The 18768-nt window shown below is 44.8% G+C and overlaps 1 protein-coding gene and 1 long non-coding RNA gene across 11 annotated transcripts in view; both read right to left on the bottom strand.

Moving 5' to 3' along the window:
- Nucleotides 1-18768, bottom strand: part of PITPNM2 (phosphatidylinositol transfer protein membrane associated 2) — a 206771-nt gene that overhangs the window by 60754 nt on the left and 127249 nt on the right. For all 10 annotated transcript variants that reach the window (XM_083589728.1, XM_083589722.1, XM_083589729.1 and 7 more), the window contains 4 exons: nucleotides 11114-11328; nucleotides 9239-9360; nucleotides 5871-6104; nucleotides 4578-4904 (listed from right to left, as the gene is read on the bottom strand). In XM_083589728.1, coding sequence (XP_083445854.1) covers nucleotides 4578-4904; nucleotides 5871-6104; nucleotides 9239-9360; nucleotides 11114-11328 — 898 coding nt within the window. The remainder of the gene's footprint in view (nucleotides 1-4577; nucleotides 4905-5870; nucleotides 6105-9238; nucleotides 9361-11113; nucleotides 11329-18768) is intronic.
- LOC310751518 lies at nucleotides 12839-18312 on the bottom strand. The gene is made up of 2 exons (XR_014542585.1): nucleotides 15176-18312; nucleotides 12839-14760 (listed from the first exon to the last, which is right to left on the bottom strand). It is a non-coding gene; the product is annotated as an uncharacterized lncRNA (long non-coding RNA).

Here is an 18768-nt window from a genome sequence, read left to right as displayed (position 1 = left end):
CAGTGCTATTGTGCTGCTGGACATTTCGCCAGAGCCCTTATCTGACCTCAGCACTCCCCTGAAGAAACCCTGGTTTTGTTCCCCCTTTCCTTTATCCCCACTTAGTGAAGGTTGGCACTGCTGGGCAATAGACACCAGAGAATCCACACTAAATGCTACAACCACATATAATCTAATAAAGGCAGCCAAATAGCTTTTAGCGTATTAAACTCACATGGAGCCACCCAGAAGACATGTAGTGGTTCGCGTTAAGTGACATACCAGCAAGAAAAACCCATTTATTATTGTAACACCAGAAGGCAGCCACACGTGCTGGGGTAAATAATAATAATAATAATAATAATAATAATAATAATAATAATAATAATAATATATTTATACCCCACCCATCTGGCTGAGTTTCCCCAGCCACTCTGGGTGGCTCCCAATCGAGTGTTAAAAACAATACAGCATTAAATATTAAAAACTTCCCTAAACAGGGCTGCCTTCAGATGACTTTTAAAAATAGGATAGCTGCTTATTTCCTTGACATCTGATGGGAGGGAGTTCCACAGTGTGGGCGCCACTACCGAGAAGGCCCTCTGTCTGGTTCCAATGGCTTTGGATTCTACTTTTACTAATTGTCATGTAGAAAGGCCACTGCTGTAACACTCCCACCCCGCCACTGGATCAACTGCATAGCTAATTATGGCTTCAGCATTCACTCTGTCACCCCTGACTATTCCACCCCATTCCTTTAGGAATAAGGGAGCCAAGTGATTGACAGCACACAGCTAAACCACACTGGACTGACGTCAATGGCCCTCGCATAACAGCTGCTAAAAATAGAACAGATAATAATACAGGCGTGCGTGCGACAAGGGTCCCCGCTTACACCAGGGGTCTCGCTTACACTGATCGAGCCCTCATGCAGGAGACAAAAGAAGCCGCTTTCATCTCATCTGTATCAGCAGGGAACTTGAGGAGCAGCTCCCTTGGTGGTCGTGCATGCAAATGTGTGGCCATCTCCTAAAAAAGCTGAGGAGGAGATTAAAAAGACTCTCATGATGTGCTTCCCTAACTTGACTCACTGCAATTCGCTTCTCTCACTAGCCAGATCCAGTCTGATGGGGGTGCCTGGCTAGCAAAAAGGCCATGATGCAGAGGGGTGTGCTGGATATGCTCATGGCTTAGCTCTGCCAAGAGTCAGGTGGAGGATGGCTGGGCCTTTCCAGGAGTGGGTTGTCAGGACAGTCCTGTAGTGAACATCCTGCTCTGTGCGTATGAGATTCCATGCAGCTTTCTGCATGCATGCAACTGTGGAAAATGACCGACCCCTGGGTACCAAAGCCAGTGCTTCTCAAAAATGCTGAGCCAGAGCTCCACCTTTTAAATGTGTTGTTCCTGGACTCAGCACCACAGATGAGTGTGCAGAGGCCCTTGTGTGCAATTGCAGTCCTCTGTGGTGCACAAAGATCTGTGATCAGGAGCACTAACCTAAAACTGATTTTAAAAGTGGAATGGAACAAATAACCCCCCCATTCTAGAATTAAGCACAGAGAAGCATCCTAAGAGCAAAACAACAGCTCTTTGTTCCAAATCAGGGTGATATGATGAGGCAGTGGAAGAAAAGTTGTCCCACAAATCCACCATAGATTAGTATGGTCTTCTCTAAGGAACAATTCATTCCAATCACACATTGGAATGGGAGAAGGCTCCAGTTGACTCAGGATCCTATCTCATCTTTAAATTGTCTCTTTCTCCCCCTCCAGTGAGCACAGAAATGCTCCCTTGCAAGACCAGGTTTGCAACGCAGTTTGAGCTCCATTTTATTAATTTATAATCCTTGGAGAGAAAAATGGGGGGGGGGGGTTGATAGTGGAAACACCTTAATGTATAAACATGGTGTGGTACCTTTGCTATGGTCACTGGATTCCAAAGAGCTCCAAAATAGGGGGTTAAAGGATCCAAGCAATAATAGAGCTTCTTGGATGAGTGTCACTTGTTTTATGTCTAGCATTTCACATTAGACAAGCACATGTCCAAGAAAAGCACATCGCCTGAGGCAGTCATGCCACAGCAGAAGTTTCCATGCCTGGTAAATGGCTAAGCATTTCTATCGCTCCTACCCATCACCCACACTTTCCAGTATATGACCCTGCTCCTCTTGCCAGATAGAGAACGTGCCCTGACAAAAACCTGATGCCATGAAGCTATGGCTGTCACACAATTAAAGCAATCTTAGCTGATGAATCATATTAGTAGGTTAATCAATTAATTGATTAAATCTGCATACATTTGCACATAAGGGGGGAAACACAGCAGTTCTAAAGAAAGCCGAGGGCTGTTGCCTTTCGTTTCTGCTTGCATTCAGTCTTCCCATGGGCACCTGGTTGGACACTGTGAGAAGAGAGGACTGGACTAGATGGGCCCTTGGCCTGATCCAGCAGGGCTCTTCTAATGTCTTTTGTGATAAGAAGTATATTTTAGTTTTATGGTCATCACATCTTAGAACAGGCATTCCCCATTACGTCTCATATCACAGAATGCCACCTACAGTTTTTATAAGTACTGGAATGCAAAATAATCTTGAAAACATTAACGTCAGTTGCCTGACTAACCAGGGACACTTCTTTAGACAAACAAATTGACTTTGGCTGACAAAACAAAGCAACCCTAAAAGAAGCACTTGGCATATCTGGATTCCTCTGTGTTCTAGTGGTGGGAAAAAGACTGGTGGTTTCAAAAAGTGATAGCTATAGAGCAAGTATGAGAAACTTGTGACCTTCCAGATATTGTTATGTCATCATCCCTCACCATTGGCCATGATGGCTGGGACTAAGGATCTGCACATTTTGGTTTTCTCGGTGTCTCACTTTCACAGTCTCAAATCCAGGTCTCTACAATTTGCAAATTCTTTTTTTAAAAATTCCTCATAAAAATTCCTCAGCATTTTAGTCCAAAACCCTCCTAATAAACACATTTTTATATGCAATTCTGACTAATGGACATGTTTTTGCAAGCAATTTCCCCCAATATAATGTATTTTTGAATGTTATTTCAAATAATATCTTCATTTTCATGCACAACTGTCCTCTAATATATGACTTTTTTGAACATTGTTTGGGGAATTACAGTGTGAATGTTGAAGGATAGGTGTTTTTCAGTTTGTATATTGTTTCAGAAAGTGCAGGTGTTATAGGATCAGCTTTAAATTCTTCCTGAATTATTTTTTCCTGCATTCTGCTCTGTGACTAATGAGAACTGGTGTCCAATGACATCTGGAGGGCCACAGGTTCCCCACCCCGGATTCAGTGCCATGATTGTCCACAGTCTGGACACTCACCCTGTTATACTCCTCTTTCATACGGTTTGTGTTTTTTTGCAGTGTTTAAAATATTTGTTTGACCAGATCTTTATCAGACAGGCAAAGAACCAACTGTACACTATAGACCACGATAGCTCTATTATACAGTCCATATCGGGGGGGGGGCAAATCCACTACTGTCTCAAAATGAAGGATGGCTGGCAAAGAACACCAACAAAGAAGGGAACCTGACCCGCTGGAACATTTTCTTGGCCTGTAGCTTTTCAAAGGAATGAAACACCTCTAGGTTGTAAACCTATAAAGAATTCATACTGATGTCAGTCAGGGAGTATAACATTTCTTCAGAATAGAATATAGAATCAGCTTCTACCGAACTAAAAGGAAACTCTCTCAGGAATGCCTGCTATGCTCTACGAGGGCTATTCCTGTGGCATGTCCACATGGAAACATCTTCCATTCACTGTTTGAAGAGCACATCAGGAATGCAAGAATGTTCGTTTTGGGTTGGGATAAACCCAGAGTTGGTTAAAGCAAGTGTCCTATCTGGGTCCTCAGAAGCAGGTGTACTTTGGAGAGCATGGCCTATTGGTTTCATCAGAGCTGGGCTTGGATCTTGGAATTGTAGGATCAAATCTTATCTCTTCCAGGGTCACTATACAAAGCATATCTCCACTGAAGGAAATCAGGGTCGGTAGTCAATTGCTTCCCAACAAACTGCAGTAATTTGAGGGGGTGAGTGCCTAGCAATTAGTGATTGGGAGAAACTGATTCAGTTTTCATTTAAAGCCAAATTTATCAAATCTGTACTTTCCAAACAATATGAAAACTGAAACACAGCCATTCTACATAATTTGCACTTATCTGAATTTTTCGATGAAGTTCTCCAACCAATCAAGTTTCACAACAAAGCACACACCAGGGAGAAATGAACATACAAATCAATGCTGAGGGATTTGGAGGGAAGGAACTGTAATAGGCAGGATGATTCCATAATGCTTCCTCTAGCAGGAAACCAGCCATTAACACCTTACAGAGAGGGAACTAGCCGGTGGTGGCCCTCAGCTCATTTTGGTGGTGTATAGAGGCTGGAGTGTGACAGCTTCTAGCACCCCACCCACCACAACACACAAGCAGGTGCTGTGGCACTGCACTGCATCACTCTTTCAGCTTTATGCCACAACCAAACGCTATGACTCTATACATCAACCTTCAGAAGTTGTCAGCTACATACTCTGTTCCTTTTGAAACTAACCAGGTGGGTGTGACTCACCTCCTCTTTTTGAAGAGGACTTGGAAGACGTTGACCACTGCTTGGTCAGCACTCTCCCCGGCAAGGCTTCACCGATATTGCTAGCAGTGTCCACCGCCTCGGTGGATGGAGATATGGCCTTTGTTTCCGTGTCATTCTCATCCAGAGGGTCTTTGGGAAGGTGCTGCTCCAGCTCGCTCTCATTGCAGCTGAACTGGGCCATCTTCTGTGCCAGCATCAGTTGTGCCTCCTTTTCCAGCTGCCGGATGTCCTCAATGGTAAGCCCGTACCATTCATCCTGCCAGCACCAAGCTTGCCTGTGGGCCCGAACCATCACCTTCCGCAAGCCTTGGGGTTGGAGACAGGGAGACACAAACATTTTCAGCAGGCCACTGATCTAGCTAATAAGAACACACATTAGGGGGCATCACCACATTTCAACCCTTTGTTGATCAACAGAAGCTTCAGTGCTACACTTGGACGCTGATTCCTGTACATACCCAGATCTCCCCTCCTGGAATTCTGGACTTAGGAAGGTTTATGTTTTTCTTAATAAATCTTGAATGCCTCCATAACATTCTGGTAACCTAGACCTCTGCTCAACATATGGCCTGGAGTTCTAGCCTTGGCTTCCCCCCCCCTGGGGTTCTGCAAGGACTCTCTGATGTATTTGAGGACATAAAGTTGCAATGCAGTCTCCAGGGCTGGCCCTACCATTAGGCAGAGTGAGACGGCCACTCCCAGTGCTGGGGTGTGTGGGGCAGCAGAAATGTGTTGGAAGCCAGAGCCTGCCTTGTATGTGTAAGCTAGATGCTGCCCTCAGGTGTGGTGGACAAAGGTGTCTTATCACCAATGTCGAAATAAAGTTAAATTGCTAGCCTGGCTGTATGTGGAATGGGTGTGTGTTTCAACTTATCTTTAATCTCAGGCAGCAAAATGTATTTGGCCAGTCCTTGCATTCTCCCATCCAAGCACTGACCAGAAACTACTGAGTTTCCATAAGGCTGCCATGTCATGTGCCTTCAGATCATGCCCTGAACCAGTTCATGCAGATTTAACTGGAACTTTGTTCTTGGACTTAGCTCTGGTCTGGCTCTGGGGCCAAGCCCTGCCAGCACCCTCCTAACACCAGCCTTTGGTAGGAAGGTGTGGTCTATGGGTACGCCCAGGGACAAAAACACTGTGGCCCTCCAAATTGAGTTCAATTCCCATCAGCCCCAGGCAGCTTTTCAAGATTCTTCCATAATGTCAGCCTCTTAATGGCTGAGCCACGAGCAAATATGCTGAGCAGAGCTCAAGGAGTTAAAAACTTACCAACATCATGAATGAAGCGCTCAATTTTAGACTGCATCCCCCAATATCTGAATTCCACCTTGCACAGCTTGTATGCACACATCATAGGGTATCTCCCAGGGTTGTTCTTGTGCTCTTTGATCCAGTCTTCTGACAGAGGACCCCTGGTGGTCTTCACTGATTTATATAGCTTTGGATCTTCTTCTGATTTGTATTCGTGTGGAGGGATGGGATCTTTAACAATATCAATGGGATCTAAGTCCAGAAAAGTAGTTTAAACAAAAACATTGAAGTGCATGGAACTCTAAACATAATTTCATCAAAGCTGTTTTGTTTTGGTAACTGTTTAGACTTAAACAACTGGTATTTAAACACTTTGCACAAGTGAGTCAGAGGCTGGCGTTTCCTTTCTCTGAAGAAGTCTCAAAGAGAAGCTTTACTCCAGATATGTGTGTGTGTGTGTGTGTGTGTGTGTGTGTGTGTGTGTGAAGCAGGCAATCAGAGAATTCTCTGTATGATTTGACCACAACATCTCTTCTGAAAAATGCTATGTCTCAGAGGTTTAAATCATAGAACAAACAAATTGGCTACATCAATATCAATTGACAATTTTCTAATGTGGTTGTAGAACACAGACGATTTAAACTGGCGTTCCACAAGTTTCTACAGTATGAAGGTCAGACCGAAAACAACCTGTTGTTGCTCATGTGCACCAAGAATCATTCATATAGGTCAGGACTTGTAGGACATTAACAGCAGGCTGAAATTTAGGATTTAGAAAAATCAGAAGCTGCCTTAGTCAGACTACTGATCCATCTACTGTAGTATTGGCTACATCAGCTGTCCCCAACTTGGTGCTCTCCAGATGTTGTTCCTGAGCTTTGAGCATGCTGGTTGGGGCCGGTGAGAGCTGGAGTCCAAAACATCTGGAAGGCATCAGGTTGGTGAAGGTTGTATAGAACAGCTTGGGAACTGCTTCTTTGTGGGAAGTAATGACTGTTAAAGTGGTATAAGAGTACCTTAAATGTACAGTGTGAATATGACCTTATTATTTACTGTAGGTGTGGAGAACCCTTGCTCCTTCAGCTATTGCTGGACTCCACTTCCCATCCATCACAGCCAATGGTCAGGGAGGATGGGGCTGAAGTTCAACAGGTTCCCTCATGCCTGATTTAACAGAAGGAAGGGAAGCATCTAAATTTTCTGCATTAGACACAAAGCAGCTGGCAGCCCCACAGACAGTGCAGACACACTGTTTTGTTTGCTAATGCTCCACCACGGTCTTCCTGCAGCTCACATTTTCTGCCTTTTTAAGCCTTGAGAGTTATTTAACAAACACTTAAACAAAGGGAAGAGGTTTCATACAAATGTAGTAGAACTAATTAACTATCCTCTTAAATAAACCTTTATGCAGAAACTGGTGTCAGGGGTACATTTAAAATTCAGGTTGAAAAACGTCTCAGCATTTCAGTTAATTTTCTCAGAGAATTAACTGGTCTGTGGGTTCCGAATGACACATCCATCACCATCAACTGTGCATGGACGACTGAGGTGTTATTGCTACACTAGTGCTAATCAGGTGTTCTTTACAATGAGATGCAGTCAATAAGTTGGCTCCAGAGACTCGCCTTTGCCATAATCTTGGGCTTCCCTGAAGCCTGCTTCTGTGTGGATGGTGAGGCTCCACACTCACTTCAGAACTTTGGAAACAGAGGGAATGATATTTGGGTGAGTACTGGCTGTTCAAACACTATCCCCCAAGGCAAGCTTTTGCCTGATTATGTGCAGAAATGTTTTAAGGATTGAGATACAGTTCAGGGGTGCCAGGAGGATTTACAAGTCTCCAAGCAAAAGCACCAGCCCTCCCAAATATTGACGCTGGACAAGTCAAAGCAGTTCACTGACATCACCAGACCCTGTGCTTCCTCTCTGCCTCAGCCAGCAAGTTCTGGTCTTGGTGTGGCAGAGACTGCAGCCAAAACTAATTAAGATATCTGCTGTCACCGTCACACTCACACACCATGTGTTTGAGGCCCAGGAACAAGCACCAGCTTCACTCTATTTTCTTGGTGGTCCAGAATGCAATCCTTAAGAAAGAGCCCAGAGATGAAGTGCATATTTCCTAGTTCCCAAATCTGTGTTCTGACACTCAAGCATGGTACATTTGTCACCTAGTAATGAGGAATATGACTTTGATATGTATGGATGGCACACAGTGAATGTCCAGAATGGGGAAACATTAACATTCAGATGGTGACAAACATGTTTATTCCCTGTCACCTCATCCTCTCTCTCGGCATTTCCATCTATCTCCCAACTTTCCATTGTAGAATTTGATGTGTATGCCCCTCAGGGCAGTGGCTTGCTTTTTGCTTATGCACCATGCACATTGGCACTATAATATGCCCTGCACTGAGTTAAACAATTGCTCAATCTAGGGATGAGGAACCTCAGGCTTAGGGGATGAATGCAGTTCCTTGACCTCTATCCCTGGCCCTCCTGAGCACTCCCCATCAATCCAAATTCTTCAGCATTTTAATGCTATTTATCCTAATAAACACATTTTTGGAAAGTATTCTTTTGAATTTTATCCATATAATCCATATAACAAAATAGAACTTCACGAGACAAACACATAAGAACTGCAGGGTTCCATCCTAGGCCCATTGCTGTTCATTTCTTTTTTAAAAAATAAACAAGTTATATGAAGGAATTGAGGGAATGCTCATCAAATTTGCAGATGACACCAAACTGGGAGGGGTAACTAATGCCACAGAAGACAGAATTCAAGATGACCTTCTCCTTAATAGATTGGAGAATTGGGCCCACACTAACAAAATGTATTTCAATAGGGACAAAATTAAGGTCATTTAGTCAGGAAGAATCAGCTGCACAAATATTAAACATCTGGCTTATCAGTAGTACATATGAAAAGGATCCAGGGGTCTTAGCAGATCACACACTTAACATGAGTCAAGAGTGTGATGCAGCAGCAAAAAAAGCTAATGCTATTCTAGGCTGCATCAACAGAATTCCAGCATCGCATTCAACGGAAATCATACTCCCGCCCTATTCTGCCTTGCTCAGACCACACCTGGAGTCCTGTGTCCAGTTCTGGGAGCCACAATTTAAGAAGAATATTGACAAGCTGGACCATGTGCAGAGGAAGGCAACCAAGATGATAAAGGGTCTGAAAAGCAAGTCTTATGAGGAATGGTTGAGGGAGCTGGGTATGCTGAGTCTGGAAAAGGAGAGACTGAGAGGAGATAGCCATCTTCAAACATATAAAGGGCTCACCATACAAAGAATTAACACTATAGTTGTTTCCATGCACACAGAAGCAACTGTTAGGCAAAATGAAAGATTGGGAGTGGGAAGAAAATACTCACCAAGAATGGTCTGCCTTTTCTCTGCAGGGGAAAGGTTGAAGACGTTGGCTTGCTCTCCTGAGTCAGATATGTAATAGGTTTCAATATCAATAGAGAATTTCTCCACAAATGGGCACGTATACCTGAGAAAGAAATAGCATCAGGGAAGCTTAACCTAAAGCTTCTTCACACCAAAGTGCTTCAAAAAATAATTTGAACACCCACATAAATACAGGTGCTTTTCTTCCAGAAGGGGGGGGGGAGAGCCTCAATGACTTATAGGTAAAGGTAAAGGGACCCCTGACCATTAGGTCCAGTCGTGACCGACTCTGGGGTTGGGGCGCTCATCTCGCTTTATTGGCCGAGGGAGCCGGCGTACAGCTTCCGGGTCATGTGGCCAGCATGACTAAGCCGCTTCTGGCGAACCAGATCTGCGCACGGAAACGCCGTTTACCTTCCCGCCAGAGCGGTATCTATTTATCTACTTGCACTTGATGTGCTTTTGAACTGCTAGGTGGGCAGGAGCTGGGACCGAACAACTGGAGCTCACCCCAGTCGCAGGGATTCGAACTGCCAACCTTCCGATCGGCAAGCCCTAGGCTCTGTGGTTTAGACCACAGCGCCACCCGCGTCCCTTCTTCTGAAGGTCATAAATACTTAAAACAAAAACATAAAATGAGAGTGCTGGATCAGCCCAGTGGTCCACCTAGGCATATTGTCTCTGTCAGTGGAGGCATATCATAGCCATTATAGCCTTCTCCTCCATGGATCTGACTAATTCTCTTTTAAAGATCATCCAAGTTGGAGCTGTGTACTTTGTTGTGTCTGTCTGGAATCTTCCAAACATTCAGCTTCATTTGATGTCTATGAGTTCTAATGTTATGGGAGAGGGCTAAAAACTTTTCTCTATCCGCTGAATATTTTATGTCATGTCTCCTCTTACTCATCTTGGGTTGTATGCAACTAAGCCCTACTCAGAGTAGGCCCACTGAAGTGAATGAACCTAAGTTAGTCATGCCCATTCAGTGAGTTTAATTCTGTGTATGACTAGTATTGAATACCATCCCTTTTCTCTAAACTAAAAATACCTAAAAATAAATAATTAACTATGCTGGTTCAAGAGATGGCATGCAAAGCCCTACTCTGGGATTGGTTTCTCTCAGTTTCTCATTTTTTTCCAGGCTTCTTCCCCCACTCCACAATGTTAAATTCAGTTCTCCACATTTCCACGGTAATTTTCAATTCCACAGTAATTTTCAAAGGAAATCCTCCTGAAATTTCATCAGCATTTTAGCGGGAATATATTTTAGTATACAAATTTCTGCAGTTTTGACTAATATGTACATTTTTGCAATCAATTTTCTCTAATATAAGGCTTTATATTAAAGTAATATATTACTTTATATTAGACAATATACTACTTTAATTAATGTATATACTTTTGTGCACACTTTTCCCCAAAGGAGCATTTTGTACACAATATTTGGTGGAGAACTGCACAACAAAATTAATAGAAGTGAGAATTTTGAAGAACAATTGAGTTTTGAATCACACATTGGTTTGAGAAGTGCAAATTAGATAGTTTCTCATTAAAATGCAAAAAATTGAAGTTCTACCCTCATTCTCAGGCACCACTGCTACCTGTGGCAAAGTCAGACAACTCCTTTAGCATGAGCAAAATATCAACACGTGCACATGCCCTTGAATCCATGTGTGGTGAAGGTTAATTAAAACAACAACAAGGAGGGTGTTTATTTTACCTGTTATCGTCATATCTCCATTTTACAAAATGGGACTTTTTGTGCCCTATCTACCACGTAGAGCTGTTGTGAATACAAGCCAATGTCAACTGTTAAGTGAGCTACAGAAATGAAAAGCTCTTATAAGAGGTAGTACCTTGTCCTTGTATAAGGATACGCATTCCATGACTCCTCCTCAACTCTTAAAGCTGCCTTTGGCAGTATAGACCGAAACCAACTGGGGATATGCATACCAATATGGTATACTTTGTGGGTATACTGCCCATTGCCACCAGGACCATCTGTATATGGTCTGTTTTCCAAAATCTCTACACCACTGCCTTCACCACATGTCTCTTCTCGGCTCTTTTTCTGAAATTACAAAATAAAACAGGGTGAACAGATTCAACATTGCCCTATGCTGAATCAATCGAGACCTGCCATCAGGTACCACAGTGGTAAATCAAGATCTTCAGAGCTGTTTAGTTAGCCATATCACCAAGGCAGACCTCTTGGTTTAGCTGCGCCTCCTCGCCTGCCTCCATCTTCATCCCCACCTGCAACAAGCATTCAGTTATACATACTGTAACTGTATTTGTTCACACCCATCCACTGTTAGTCCTACTTTTGACCATCTCTGTTCTCTTTCCATTGCCAACATTGTAAGCTCATTGGGGCGAGGATCTGGGTTTGTTTGTTTTTTGTTTATGGGTAAATGTGTGTGCATTAGAGTAAGGTTGAATATTGCTTCTCCACATTTTAAAATGACCATTCATGTCCTGCAAAAGTGGTGGGACCTTTTTGGGGGGGTGGAGTCAGGAGATCCCTATTGCCCTCAAAATGTTAGTGTTTCCAGAGTACCCTGAGAAGGATTGATTGTTAAAGAGCTCTGGCAATTCTGATTTATGAGGCTATTTTCCTTAAGAATGCAAATTTCTAGCTCTTAGGGCTGCAAAGATAGGCTACAAAGTGCTGCCTCATGAAATCTCAGGTGCCAAAGGGGTGGCTGAATAACGGAGAAACTACCTGAGATATTGGTGATCTCCTGTCTCCCAGGCACATAATGGCCATGTCAGGTGAAGGGAGAGCCGCAAGAATGACACAGGAGACTGGTGTTGGGTTGAATTAGGCTACAACTTTATTGGTTACAGGAAATAGGTTTGTCTAAGGCATTGGGCATCCAGCAGCTCACCTGCTACCTGATAGGAACCTGGTGGGATCAAACCTGTGCTGGGGAGTCGCCTCCAACATGGATTGGATGCCACGATCCTGCACAGGCCACCGTTGGGACTCCCAGACAGAGTCACCCCTCTGGACCCCTCTAACGGGGTACCCTTGTGACTAAGGATCCACCCCAGTGCCTTATCTGCCCAAGTTGTGATGGTTGCTATGAGGTAGGTGAAAACCTGCAAGACAGCCAATTTGCTTGCAGGAGAAAATTCCTCCCTGGCCCTGAATACGGTGACCGAATAAACCACAGCAAGGTCCATAGGCAATTTGCCAGCTTCCCCCCCAAGTGGGCCCCTAAAGACTGGGTGGGTGGAAAATCCCAGGATAACAGACCCTTAAATAGGCTGGGGATGGGCTGCTCACAGCCCCCAGCCCCTGCCTCAGATTGGCTGAGTGGGCACTGCCTGCCCTCACCTGCGGGCCTGACAGAAGGTGGTGGCCTCCATGGACCCACCACAGCTGCACCATGCGCCATGCGGCAACGGCCACCCACCTGGAGTCCCAGATGAGTGGATATTCCTTTTTCAAAGCATCCATTCAGATAGTGACTGTAGAGCTGGGGGAGCTGGGAGGTGAAATTACACATATCTGCATAGTATATCGGTACCAGATTTTTTTTTAATGGATCCGGGGACCCTTTTTTAAAAAAATGCATGCTTTATTATCCATAATTAATGGAGTCACAAGAGGTTCACAATCCACATTAAGTCAAGCTATGGACAGGCTCTTAGAAGTTTTGCCCTGGTGTAATATTATATTCCTGTCATTTAGAAGCACCGCTTCCATCCAGGGGCAAATGTAGACTTTATTTCACCTGGGTCAAAGACCCAGTTTGGCACACACATTTGTGTACATACACACATAGGCAGGGGACCTGAATGGTGCCCCCCCAGAGGCTTCATCTGGGGCAAAAAACCCAGCTAGCCACTCTCCCCCAGTAGTTATGGCACTGCTTCCACCAACACAACAATTTCAGCTTGAGTTGGCTTTTGTAGAATGGCTGGATAGCTGTGAAATGGAAATTCTGCTGATTTGACATATAAAAGTATACTATATTTTTATTGCTAAAATTCATAATTGCCTCCTCGCACAGATATTACACTGGCATCCATCCACATAAGTTGCTAGCAGAGCCCTGAGCTCCTTCCCAAGAGGCCCTCTCAACGGTATTCTGTGTTTTCTCAGAATACACAGTTATACACTTTTTTTTCCAGTCACACTCATCTCATGACAAAAGAATCACATAATTCTAGAGTTGGAAGGGACCCCTGAGGGTCCTCTAGTTTAACCCCCTGCAATGCAGGAATCTCAATTCAAGGTCCCCCATCCAATGTGAAACCATACCAGACCCTGCTTAGCTTTGCAAACGTGCTAGCAGTTTTATTGCTGAGCCCATTCTTACCCATGATGCCCTCCTGAATTGAGGGTTCTGCTCCAGCTCTGCAGAGCTGTCCCCTTCTCACCCCACTGCTACTTCCTGAACAATGGATGATAAGGTGCCCTTGCGGCAACCACAAGGCCACATGTCCTCTGCAGAGGTATCTCCCCACTCTTGAGAAACCCCAGAACCCCAAATTCCCAGACAACTTCCTCTAACCTACTACTACGCACTCTGTTTCCAAAGCCCTTTTCGGGATCCAAGATTAATTTTACTTATTTCCAGCAGGCCAGAATGCTTGCAGCTGGGGTTTCAGAGTGCAAGCTCCCCTCCCAGCAAACCAAGACTTTACGCAGCAGTGCCAGCCAACTTCTGTTTCCCTTCTGCAACTTGCACGGAGGGCTTTGCACGGAGATTGGCCACCACCCAATCTCCCTGCATACTCTCTTCTGACATTTTTTAAAAGAGTCATGGAAGACAGAAACTGCCCAGAACGCATCTGTCTTTGGGACTCAGGAGGCGCCAATCAGCAGCTGCTGCAGGCAGAAGAGGAGGAGGCAAAAAATAAAAAAAAGAAGAGCCTTCTGATGGTGAAGATAGAACTCCCAGACTCTGCCTGGCTCGGATCGAGATCAGTGGGATCATCAGCCGGACTCCCAAGTGTACCCTGGCTGTACACCAGACTCCCAAATGTACCCCGAGCCTGGGGGAAGGGGGCTGAGCTCCACTTTGCCAGCGGTGCCGGTAAAGCCCCGTGCAGTTCATCCTGTCTCCTGCCTGCCTCCCTCCTCCAGCTGGGAGTACGGGGGCAACAGCGCGCGTGACACAACGAGTGTCACCTTCATCAGGATGGCACCCGGAGCACGCGGCACTTGCCTTGCTCCGCCTCTGCTGCCGCTATCACATTTCCCGGGGACAATTAATGAAATCCAGGGACATTCTGGGGATGGAATTTGTCCAGTGACAGATTTGCAAATCTGGGGACTGCTCCGGGGAAACGGGGATGTCTGGTAACCCTAGCACAGTATCTGTAGGTTTACCTCCATGGAGCACATAGCGCTGGGGGGCTTGCTATTAATTGGGAAAATGTTTCATGGAAAATAATCAAGTCACACCCCTTTCAGTACTGTGATCTGTGATTCCACCAGCTACTATGAATTTAAAACACCACCGCCATAAGAACCCTAATCATGGTTCTATAATAATAATTAATAATAATTTATTATTTATACCCCGCCCATCTGGCTGGGCCTCCCCAGCCACTCTGGGCGGCTTCCATAGAAACCAAAAATACAGTAAAATATCACACGTTAAAAACTTCCCTGAACAGGGCTGCCTTAAGATGTCTTCTGAATGTCAGGTAGTTGTTTATCGCTTTGACATCTGCTGGAAGGGCGTTCCACAGGGCGGGCGCCACTACCGAGAAGGCCCTCTGCCTGGTTCCCTGTAGCTTTGCTTCTCGCAATGAGGGAACCGCCAGAAGGCCCTCGGCGCTGGACCTCAGTGTCCAGGCAGAATGATGGGGGTGGAGACGCTCCTTCAGGTATACTGGACCGAGGCCGTTTAGGGCTTTAAAGGTCAGCACCAACACTTTGAATTGTGCTCGGATACGTTCTCTTATGTTATGTCAAGTTGCTCCCTAAAATTCACCATAATCCATAACTTTGCTGCCCTGAGTCCTGGCATCCCTAGCTGCTACCATCAGATGTTGCCCCATCTAGAGGAAGACATGGGTTGTATGTGGAGTGCCCTCTCTTGCTTCTAGGACAAAGGCAGCTTTCCTACAAATTGAGTCCTTACAGGTGGATACATACCTTGGCTCTGCCACTCCTGTTGACCCTTCATGGTGATAAAAAAGACAGAAAGCTAGCACAAAGTTAAGAGACAAGAGAATGTGTATTTCTTGAAACATCCTGAGGGAAAAGGTTTCATCAACCTGCAAATCCAGTTTGGAAATGTTAGAGGTGAGTTACATCTAATTTTTTATCGTGCATACCTACTCTAATTATAAGGGAAAATCCAGTCATCCTCCCAGTGCCCATCAAAAAATTTCTAGGGCAGATGGTGACACAGATCTATCCTGGCTAAAATAATAGAATTAAATTACTTGTAACGGGGAACCCAGAGGAGCAGATGCGCTACGATTAGCAAGAATGGCAGTTACTTAAAGGCTCTTATTAAAATAAATCTCTGGGAATAAACATGGAATGGGACATAGCACATGACCTCATGTAAGCAGTTATGGAAAAACAATTCTGGTGGATGTCATTGAAGCATCACATATCCCTGTTGGTATCACCAGCTCTTCACAACAGAAAATGAACAGCCACAAACAGCTGAACAAAAACAGATTGTGTCATAGTCTTTTGGATCCACTTCAGCCTTTCCTCCAACTAAATATGCAGGTCAATGAGGGAACTCCAATTAAATAGATAAGTCACCAAGGGGGTTCTAATGGCCCCTGTTATTCTGGTATATTGCCAGAAGCACAATAAAGAATTTATATGGCTGCCAATTACAGCTTTCCAGGATGTTTCCACACAGTAGTACTCAAATACTTGCACACTGTTTTGTGACATTTTGGTTGTCTGAATTTTGGAAATTTTCTTAAGGGTCAACATGGCTACCTTTACTTTTATGCGACACACTTTCTGTAAAGAGATTTAGTAGGGTATAATAACTTCCCCGAGTATTCTGTAACAAGTACTTCCAAATTCTCTCACGAATATGACTTTATTGGAGATGTTCTCTGTGTGGGAGCCTATGGAATGTTTTCGCCTGGCACCTAAAGATATGCAACAAAGGTGTCAGCTGAACCTCCCTGGGGAGCCACTGCAGAAAAGGCCCGTTCTCATGTTGCCACGCCCTGGACCTCCATACCCACCAAATGTCCCATTTTAAGCGGGGCACTCCAGATCACAGAAGCTAATCCTGGCTTCTGTTTGGATCCTGGAATGTCCCATTATTTGCACTGGACCAAAATATGCTCTGGCACTCTGGCACAAGTCAGCAGGATTGCACCAGAGCTGGCATGACCCTGCTGACGAGTGTCAGAGTGCCTTCCAGTCCAGCGCTCTGGCAATCATCAGCAGGGGCACGCCAAAGTGTCTTCTGGTCCAGCGCTCTGGCACAACTCTGCTGACAATCGCAAAAGTGCTGGACCAGAAGGCATGCCCCTCCTAGCGTCCCAATTTTGGGACAAAAATGGACCTCTCATGGGGGAGATACATAAAGAAGAGCATCAGATGGTGATCACAGGGACTGCAGTAGTTCATATGGCGAGAGGCAGTCCTTGAGGTCCTGAGTTGTTTAAGGCTTTATAGATCAAAACCAGCACTTTGAACTGAGCCCAGAAACTAACTAGCAACCTGTGCAGTCGGGCCAGGATGGGCATTATATGCTTAAACCATCTTGCCCGGTGAGTAACCTGGCAGCCCAAGTCTGCTCCACCTGATATTTCTGAACCACCTTCAGAGACACTGCCACATATAACGCGTTGCAGTCATTTCCCCAAGATTAACTGGGAAAAGGGACTAAAGGTAATTGGCTTTTAAATTAAATAGGATCAGGAACTAAGTTTTATCTGGTAGCCTTATGCAAACCTGTGCAACTGTCAACTAAAGAGATAGTAACCTTATTACAACAAATATAAGTCTTAATGGAGCACTAATAAATTGAAGTATAATATTAGCTTTATCATACCTTTGTAGTTTATAATAAATAAATAATATATTGTTACTTTTATTAAATTAGGTTGAGTTTGAACATCTAAACTACCACAGCTGCTGGAATATAGCTAATGGTGTTGGAAAACAATAAATTATAGACATTTGATTGTAGCGATTAAAAGAAGAGTCAACAGTGGCAAATATAGGCAGAGGACCAGCTTTTAAAGAAATAGGTGGCTCTTTCCACACAACCACCACAACATTTTTGTGGTTTCATCAAACTGGTTAAGGACACTTCTGAAAACAGCTGCATTTATATCATTATGGGTGGAATGATTGCATGTTGTTGCAGATTTGAAATGTATTCAGGGGAGGGGAGATAAAGAGGAATACACGTTAGAAGATATTGTTTATTGGAATAGAGAAGTCTGGGTTCAATCCCTTCTCAACTATGAATCTCGCTGCTCACTACAGTATATCAAACCTAAACCTACCTCACAGGGCTGATGGGAAAATAAAATCAGGAAACCTGAACTACCCTGTAAAATGGAAATGTTAGCTTTGTTTTCAGGCTTACAATTTGTTTGCAGGGGAAGGGAAGTCACTTGGGAAACTTACGATTAAAATGCACTTAAATGTAGTAAGAAAAGAGAGCTGCACAAACCCGGGGAGATAATAGCTGAGCCAGGCATTTGCCTAGATTTTTAAACCAGAAGAAAATAATTGTTCTCCCGTTTACTGCAGATTACAGCGTACAGAGCAACCTTTCAAAGGTAGTCAAGTTAGACAACATTTACAATCAGCTCAGCACTTTTGTTTCCATGGATCACTGAGATGTATTTTGCTTCAAATGAAAGGCTTGCAGCCTTGCGCCGATATATAATCCAAAGTCTGACAGCAATATACTCACGAAATAAAACCTGTTGCTTATAAATAGCCAAGGCACAACAACATAAAGGCTGTTTGCTAAGAAAGTCCTTGCGGTGCAAGAATCATAAGCAAGGTCAAGGCCGTCTTAAGTATATCCGGCGCCGTGGTGCAAAGATTCCTCCCGCCCACCCCCGTTTCCCAGAGTTGCTGACCTTTTTACAGCGCTGCCGGCAGCTTTGCGGGGCTGGAGGAGGCAGGCAGCGGCTGGAGGGCGGCTCCTCCAGAGGGGAAGAGGCAGAGGCTTTGGGTGCGGCGCTGCTTCAGCAAGGCAGGCAAGGGTGGCGAGCTGATGCCGGGAGGTGCTGTGCCCAGCCTCCGCCTCTTCCCTGGCGCCCGTGCCGCGGTGGCCACGGCAGGCAGAGGCTCCGGGCACAGCGCTGCTTGGGCGCAGCATGGCAGAGATGGGTGAGGGCAGTGAGCTGATGCTGTGAAGCGCCGTGTCCAGCCTCCACCTCTTCCATGCCGCCCTCCAGAACTTGGTGCCCTGGCGCCACTTGCCTCTATGGGCAAGACACCCCTGAGCAAGGTGTCAATCCAAAGATCAAAAACTTTTTGCAGCCTTGTTGATTCCAATGGAAGAGAGTTAGCTAGTAGGCAAAGGGAGAG

This window comes from Podarcis filfolensis, assembly GCF_964270895.1.
Source record: "Podarcis filfolensis genome assembly, chromosome: 16".
NCBI lineage: Eukaryota > Metazoa > Chordata > Lepidosauria > Squamata > Lacertidae > Podarcis > Podarcis filfolensis.
The sequence above is the reverse complement of the archived record's forward strand: the minus strand, read 5'-3'. Positions and strand labels throughout refer to the sequence as shown.